This window comes from Sinocyclocheilus rhinocerous, unplaced genomic scaffold (genome assembly GCF_001515625.1).
Source record: "Sinocyclocheilus rhinocerous isolate Xijiao unplaced genomic scaffold, SAMN03320098_v1.1 scaffold460, whole genome shotgun sequence".
In the NCBI taxonomy this organism is placed as follows: Eukaryota; Metazoa; Chordata; class Actinopteri; order Cypriniformes; family Cyprinidae; genus Sinocyclocheilus; species Sinocyclocheilus rhinocerous.
In genome coordinates this window covers 121,851-130,332 of record NW_015667268.1, presented here as the reverse complement: position 1 = coordinate 130,332, position 8,482 = coordinate 121,851, and the positions used below count along the sequence as shown (strand labels likewise).

At 37.9% G+C, this 8,482-nt stretch overlaps 1 protein-coding gene across 1 annotated transcript in view; it reads left to right on the top strand.

Moving 5' to 3' along the window:
- Positions 1 to 6,687, top strand: part of LOC107733432 (calnexin-like) — a 23,507-nt gene extending 16,820 nt beyond the window's left edge. Inside the window, 4 exon segments of the mRNA XM_016545038.1 lie at positions 2,850 to 2,969; positions 3,060 to 3,180; positions 3,322 to 3,410; positions 4,606 to 6,687. Coding sequence (XP_016400524.1) covers positions 2,850 to 2,969; positions 3,060 to 3,180; positions 3,322 to 3,410; positions 4,606 to 4,665 — 390 coding nt within the window. The 3' untranslated portion in view covers positions 4,666 to 6,687.
- The last annotated feature ends 1,795 nt before the right edge of the window (positions 6,688 to 8,482 follow it).

Below are 8,482 nucleotides of genomic sequence, written 5' to 3'. Positions count from 1 at the left end.
CATAGCCGCTCTTTAGTGTTAGATGCATGTTGATTTTATCAGATGATGCCGCGATTATAAATGAGAGTGACTCCTGCTTAACATGTATTCAAAGGGGTCGTGTTTAGTCACTATTTAGTGTGGTATTTTTTTGACAATATTCACTCATCATGACAGTAAAATAGGGCATTCTAAGTCAATATACTGCAGTATTTCCTCTCTCAATCAGTAGAAAATATGGTTAACACCCGGTCATGCATGAAAAAAAAATACCGTCATGTACCGTGAAACCGGTATAATTTTGAAAAATACCGTGATATACATTTTTGGTCATACCGCCCAGCAGTACCAGGAAGCAAAGTTTCTTGGCTGATACATTAAACACTTTTGAGGAAGAATTAGTCACTGATTTGCCAAGGGTTGTGAGGTTTATGGCAAAAGGTTTTTACTTTATGTATTATGTTTTTTGTTTTTTTTTCTCAAATGACGTGTTTAAAGTTAAAAGTGCATTTCCAACATACGGTGACTTGGAATTCACCTCTTCTATGAGAAACATGTTTTTAATTTCTGAATTAAAATTCTGTGCAGGACCCCTCATTACTGTTTGTGTTAAGGTCAGCAAGTCACCTAGAATATTAAATAATTTGACCTTTTTATTACAATTTAGTATAAATTAATAATTCCTTTATTGAAATAAATATTTTTTTTAAATAATGATTGACCTTTTGATGTCATTAACTTCTAGAAAATGATAGTTTTTCAGAACCACATGAAATCAACAAGAGCACAAAAAGTACATTTTTAAGGACTTGGCACATCGATTATTAACATGTTTGTCTCGTATTTGTTGTTGACCTCTATATGACTTTATGCCAATAGTAAGAAGTTTCTTTTCTGTGTTACTTGTTTTCCTGACTCGCGTGTTGTAAATGATGCCATGTGTGTCAGTGGAGCATGGCGATCCACTCGGCGCTGCTCTGAAAATCTGTTTCCACTCACTAAGTGAGACTTTCTCACATGACACCGCACAGGCAGTTCAGCCAGCCACGTTCTTTCACAGAATGTCTCCTCATCAGCCCACACACATTCACACAATACACATGAACACACGGATCCGTCGTGTCAGTATGCATCTCTCTTACAAACACACACGCAGCGAGACCACAGCTCCTTGTACCTCTGTGTCCTTCACACAGCCCACGTTTGACCTCTGAATCTCTGCACTACGGGAAGCAGCATGCAGAAAATATCTGCCCAGAATTCAGTATGAGCCACTAATGATGAATTTCTGTCTGTCTGGAACATTTTCTCTGACATGCACAGGGCCCTTTGAAATCAGTGTTCCCCCAAATTCCATTATTTTTTTTTCATTTGTCTTACAAGAAACCCTGTTTCAGAACAGAGAACATTTGTAGTCTCTTTTATTTTTTTGATTATCAAGCTAAATTTTTTCACTTTCGTCAATAAAGACATGAGCAGGGCGTGACGGCCAATCAGCGGGCAGCGCTGGGTCTTTTTCAGAAGTAAATTCTGGTGTGGGGTCGGGAGGGAAGCAGCATGCAGAAAATATCTGCCCAGAATTCAGTATGAGCCACTAATGATGAATTTCTGTCTGTCTGGAACATTTTCTCTGACATGCACAGGGCCCTTTGAAATCAGTGTTCCCCCAAATTCCATTTTTTTTTTTCCATTTGTCTTACAAGAAACCCTGTTTCAGAACAGAGAACATTTGTAGTCTCTTATTTTTTTGATTATCAAGCTAAATTTTTTCACTTTCGTCAATAAAGACATGAGCAGGGCGTGACGGCCAATCAGCGGGCAGCGCTGGGTCTTTTTCAGAAGTAAATTCTGGTGTGGGGTCTCTCTCTGAGGCAGGTTGAGGACCCCAAGGGAATGTCTCTGGCTCTGTCGGTGTGCTGGGAGGCACTGCTGAGCGCCGTGTACTCTGGGATTAGCTGTTTTTTGGCTGGCGTTCATGAGAATTCCTACTGTGCACATGCCTTTTGCCCTAAAGGTGGATTCCAGGCATGCCTTGCATGTTAAACTCGAGGGCCAGCTCTGTCCCTGGCTAAAGGACCTAACAGAAGCCTGTGGGTTTTTGTCTGAGCAGCTTCATGCTTCGATTGTGGTCTGTTTAATCGGCCATGATGACTTTGTCACAGCAGCATGAAAGACAGGCAGTCAGGACAGAAGCCTGTGCCTCGGAGTGACTGCGTCTGAACACTTTATCACATGTCCAAAGGATGCACACTTGGTTTGGAGGGTTTACAATGCAGTCACTGGTTAACTTAAAGGGGTAGTTCATCCAATGATAATGTCATCATTTACTCACCCTCATCTCGTTCCAAACCCATAAGATTTTAGTTCATATTCAACTCTCAAAAGCTTTAATTTAGGCTTTTAGTCCCATGTAAACATTGATCAGTGCACATACATAAAGCACATCAAATATTGTTAACAGAAGCTGAAACTTGCACGTTTGACAGATGACAACCAGTGTGTTTATCTGTGAATAAAATCTGCTTGGCAAGACTGTGATTAAATTGCTTGATTGATATGAATTAATGTTTCGATGTCTTCGTGAACTTCTTGTAGCATCAATGTTTGAGTGTAATGTACTTTTAAATGGAGAGACAAATGTTTTACAGATTTTTTTTTTTTTAGATTTAATTGTAGCTTAGTAGATTTTACAAGATAATCTTTTTTGGGTTTTTTGGGCCATGTGATTTCCTGATTTCTACTTTTATTGATAGTGGTGAAAAATAGCAGAAAAAAAATAAAGAAGCAAAGTTCTTCTAGATTGGCTGTGTGGGACTCTTGTGCATGTGTGTTAGTAAATTAAGTGTGTGTGTGTGTGTGTGTGTTCACAGCCCGGTCTGGTGAATCAGATGATAACAGCTGCTGAAGAGAGACCCTGGCTCTGGATCGTCTATGTCCTGACTGTGGCTCTGCCTCTGGTGCTCATCATTGTCTTCTGCTGCACTGGAAAGGTAAGTGTGTGTGTGTCATTTAAAGTAGCCTGACCTTAATGTATGGCCAAGGGTGGATCTGTAGAATAAATGTCGTTCTGTGCCTTACAGAAGAGCCCAGCGTCCACATCTGCTGCTGAGTACAAGAAGACAGACGCACCACAGCCAGATGTGAAGGAGGAAGCTGAGGAAGAGGAAGCTGAGGAAGAGGACGCTAAGGAAGAAGAATCAGGTCTGATAGATAAACATGTCACACATCTATTACAACTTTTGCTAAATCCTTCATAGAGTCTTGTTTTTTCTTTTAGTTCTTGGTTTATGACCTTATGAAGGTTGAGTTGTTTCCTTTAATTCTGTGGTGTTCTTGCCTCAGAAGCAAAGAAGAGTGAGGAAGAGGACTCCTCGGGAGAAGCAGAGGAGGCCGCAGGGAGCGACAACAAAGACGACGATACATCTAATGAGGTAGAGAATCTTACGCTACTAGAAAAACATGGGAAATGTTACGTTCTGAGACTCTGTAAGTGTTGTTGTTTAGATTCCATAGCAACAGGATTTTTAGTAGTTAAAAAAAAGGTTCAAGTCTTTTAATAGGCACCTTGATGTGGATTTGGAAGAAAGTTTATTTTAGTCAATCAATTTGTCTTCATCACAAGTCTTCAGCAGCATTTTATGTGTTCATGTAAATTAGGGTGATTTTTAGGTGTGTTTAATGCCATTTAATTTTTCCCAAATTGATGTTGTCTTAATAGAGGTCCTGATTTTTTTTTTTTCTGGATAATTGTTTCTCATAGGAACATAATGTTTATTCAGGGACTAGTCTTTTTTTATTACATTTTTTTTTTAAATTGCTGCCTGAATCCAGAATGTTTTTTTTGTTTGTTTTTGTTTTTCTCTCCCATTACCCACATAAAAATTTACGGACAAATTAGCTACTGTTTTTTGATAAGCACAGAGGTTGTGTGGTAATTTAATTGCCGTCCAAATCCACATTTATGAGGATCAGTCTAATAGTAATTTGTAAATCCTTTTTGACCTATGCCAAGAACTGCACAGTAACTGTTGCGCTACACATTTTAAACATGGAACCTGTTTCCAAGAATAATATAAAGTCACCGCTCCAATACAGTGACTGGGAGTTGTTAAGATGAAAAACAAAACTGAACAAAATTGTGTAAACCTTTCAAATGGACCATTGTTATGGCAGCAACAGGTAATCAATAAAATTTTAAAATGTATTGCATACATTTATGCAAATTAGAGTTTGCACGACTAATCTACTAGTCGACAAAGTAGTCCGATCAAATGTTTGCCTGATGTAAATACAGCTGTGTTAACTTATTTCTGCTGATTTCCACATATAACAATGACATGCATGGAAGTGTAAAATGATAGAAAACCATTTAAACTATTGTGCATCAAATTCCTGTTTGGGAATTTTATAAATGTTGAACATGTGACTGACCAATTAAGAAGTGCATTTCTGAGTTTATAGGATCGTAAATCAAATTTATTTTTATAGACTAACCCCATGAAAAATAATTACGGTCCAAGTAGGGCTTGAGAAATGCATTGCAAATTGTTTCGACCAAATATTTGAAAAACATCTGTTGACTACTTTTGTTGACACAGCCATTTTCTCGTATTGTGTCTCGTGTAGAAATCCGAGGATGACATTCTGAGAAGGTCTCCCAGAAACCGGAAACTGAGAAAGGACTAATGGACTTTCTGAATCTGTTGAAAGTGCAAAAGTTCCTCTCCTCCAGCATATCCCAACATCCCTCTCCATCTTTCCTCCCCTCACTCCCACGTTCCCTCCTTCCCCGTTCTTCTTCTCCATCCTTGCCGCCGTGATGACGGTCAGAACGAAGCGGTGCGGTCCGCCACTCGACCAACAGCCAAACGAACACCTCCTCAAGCGGCCTTGAGGATGTTGATGGTTACCACGGTGATGATGGCTCTCAAATAGCATAGCAACTTTCCCCCTAACTAAAAAGGAAACGCAATCTTTGTTACCATTCCTGAACTGTGCATCTGACGATCGCATAAAGATCCTGTTCCTACTCTCAGCTGTCACACACACTTCCAGACAGTGTTCCTGAAGCCTAACACATGACCACAGTATGGCACACTTGGTATTGTAAGGTTTACAGGCCAACAGCTTTATTCCTTTGTTCTAGAATTACTCAAGAAGCCATAGGCGATTGATTGGATATATTCATTATAAACTACAAGATTTGCCACTTGATTGCTTGGATATATAAACCTAGGTTTTAACACATAAATGAGATGTTTTCATTATTTTCTATTCTGTGAGGTTCAGCATTTTGTCGTGGCATGGACTGGGCGTCCAGTAAAAGGCCAAACCTGGACCGTAACGCAGCCTGATGTGGTGCATGCGCTCAGTAAGGTGTCCAGGGAGAATGCCAGGTAGATCCATAGGTTCTAGTGTACTGCCTTACTTGTAGCACACAAGATTTGCTAATATTTTTTCTGTGAATGTACTGTGAGTTTTGTCTAATGTTTTTTTTTTTTTCTTTCTTCGTTTGTTTTTGCTATTCAAATGGACTTTTTACTAAATCATGGATTGCTGTACAAATGTGTTTTCTGATGTAGATTCTAACCTGTTCAGCCCAATAACAGGACGATTGACAGTTTTTACTCTGAAAGTTTTACTTTCTTGCCCTCGTTGCGTTATTTGTCTGATCGTAACCGTTGAACCGTTTTAACTTTTCTCACTGTGATGTCATATCCTGTCCAGCCAATATTAGCAGCAGTAGCAGCTTCTCATTCGATTGAACCCATCATGTTCACACCACATTAGAACGAGGACTAAGTGACCGTTTAATCGAAGATATTTCCAATTCAAACTTTATAATTCCATTTTTTTTCCATATTACACTAACAAGAATGTGCTTAAATAGGCTTCAGTTTTTAATGTAAAATGTATGGTTTTCTTTTGCATTTCTGGTGAAATGTTGTTGTTTTTTTTGTTTTTTTACAAGTAAATTTAATGAGTCACCTTTGAAGACTCGGTTTTCTAGTAAGTGTCACTCAAAGAGAAAACATGAAAAAAAGAGCAATGTCCTGGGTGTAAAGCAAGCTGTTGAAGTCATTTCCTCAACCATGTCACATTGACTCCGCCCCTAAATACTTTGACCCCAAAGATATGAAAAAGGCACTATTAGGGGCTTACCCTGATCTAAAGTAAACTAGTGTATGTAGTGTTGCTAGTATTCTTAAAGTTACTTTATACTCTCAATATGGCAAACCGGACTCCTCTGTTCCTATTCCATCGAAGCAGTCTGGCGAGATGCCATAACATGAGCTCTACCCCAAGACTAATGAAGAGTTGGCACTTTCAAAGGTAACTGAGAACAAAAAAAAAATCACACATCTAGGCCAATATTTGCTGCTCTGCTCTTAATATCTCATTTTGCTTTCTCTGATGGGCATCATCTCCAACTGTAAATGTCCTGTCTGCACATCTGTGTTTTGGGCTGTTTTTGTCGTCTTTCTTTTCTTTGTCTTTTGGATTACCATTATTTCACAAATGTAGGTAATGATTAGTGTGGATGCATAGAAGGATGGAAAAGTGTTGGATTGAGTGATTTACTGGCATCATTGAAGTTGTGAAACTGAGATCATGAGTCTGTGATGATTCTGGTCTTGCTGGGAGGGTTTGGGAGAAATCCATCGTGTTACTCACAAACTAAAATAAAATAATGATTTGATGAACGATTGATGTGTGTTTCTATGTGTGATTTTGAGGTTGCATGTGGAATTAGGGAGTTTTAACATGCTTTCTTTATTCAGAGGCATTTTTGGATGAATCTGGTGAAAATGTCCGAGTTCTATTTTTTCCACACTCAAAAGAAACCGCATATTATATTACATTTCCCTCCAAAATTTATATTGCACCAATGCTAATTAATTAAAGTGAAGTATTTGTATGTTATCATAATATTGGTTTTGTTTAATCTTGGGGAAAATGTGAATTGCCAATGAAAAGTAACATTTTTGGAGAGGGAATGTGCTTAACTGTCATTAAGTGTGAATGCAAATAATATTAAGGGTCCTAAAAATAAATGTCATTCTCTTTATGCCTAATATTTTACTTTGATTTTGAGGTAACATGAGGACACACACGTACATACACACGAGTCAGTGATTCAGTGTCTGAGTGTCGGTCTCTTTCTGAGAACTTCAGCTGTTTATATGAAAAATGGATCTGAAATTTTCTTCTGATTTAGTTAATGACATGCTGAAATTAATAAAAAGGAATATATAAAAATGTGATGTTGAAAAAAAAAAAACGTTCTAATATTATAATAATATTCTAATTTCCATTGCTCCACTGCACATTCTCATCATTTTTTTGTCTTGACAGATGTGCTTCCCCAATCAGACATGCATGAATTAAGACCAAACGTGTTGGGAAATAACACATACGTGATGTCAGACTTGTATAAATGTTTGGCGTGAAATAAAATGATGATAAACCGTTCAAAATGAAGACAAAGGGTGATTAACTACACATTTGTTTGCATATATTTTGTAATCTAATACAATGACGTTCATACATTAATATGGCTTAAGTGTTCAGTTTTGTAGGCCACTCATTATAGTCGAGCACAACTGAAACCAAATGTGGTGATCTAAAACCATCTCAGCAGTTATGAGACCGTAAGGGAGAGCTATTATTGTGATAGCTGTGTGAGTTGCATAATTCGGTTTTACAGTAGCCCATAGATTTGTGGTGGAGAGTGAAAGCCAGCTGTAGTCAAGAAGCGTGTCAGAAAAGTTCTGCAAAGCTTCCTGTCATTTTTTCTTTAAAAAACCCTTAGAGTCTTTAGACCCCCCCCCCCCAGTCTAACCGAAAAGCATAAAATCACATGAAAAGAAGCTGCTGCCTGGGAAAAAAAATTAAACTGTTTATTCCTCAGGTCATAATAAACCCTTCACAACCTGCGATGCATGTAGTCAACTAGCCTATGCATAGTACTGGAATATAATACAGGTGATCTATCTGTCTGTCTGTCTCTATCTATCTATAATCTATCTATCTATAATCTGACAATATCTATCTATCATCTGTCTGTCTATCTATCATCTGTCTGTCTGTCTGTCTATCATCTGTCTGTGTATCTATCTGTCTATCTAACTGTCATGTCTATAATCTGACAATATCTATCTATCTATATATCTATCTTTACCTCTGTCTGTCTGTCTGTCTGTCTATCTATCTATCTTTACCTCTGTCTGTCTGTCTGTCTATCTGTCTATCTGTCTGTCTATCTATCTATCTATCTGTCTGTCTGTCTGTAATCTGACAATATCTATCTATCTGTCTATCTATCTATAATCTGACAATATCTATCTATCTATGTATCTGTCTGTCTGTCTGTCTGTAATCTGACAATATCTATCTATCTATCTATCTATCTATCTATGTATCTGTCTGTCTATCTATCTATGTATGTATCTATCTATCTGTCTGTCTATCTATCTATCTATCTATGTATCTGTCTATCTAT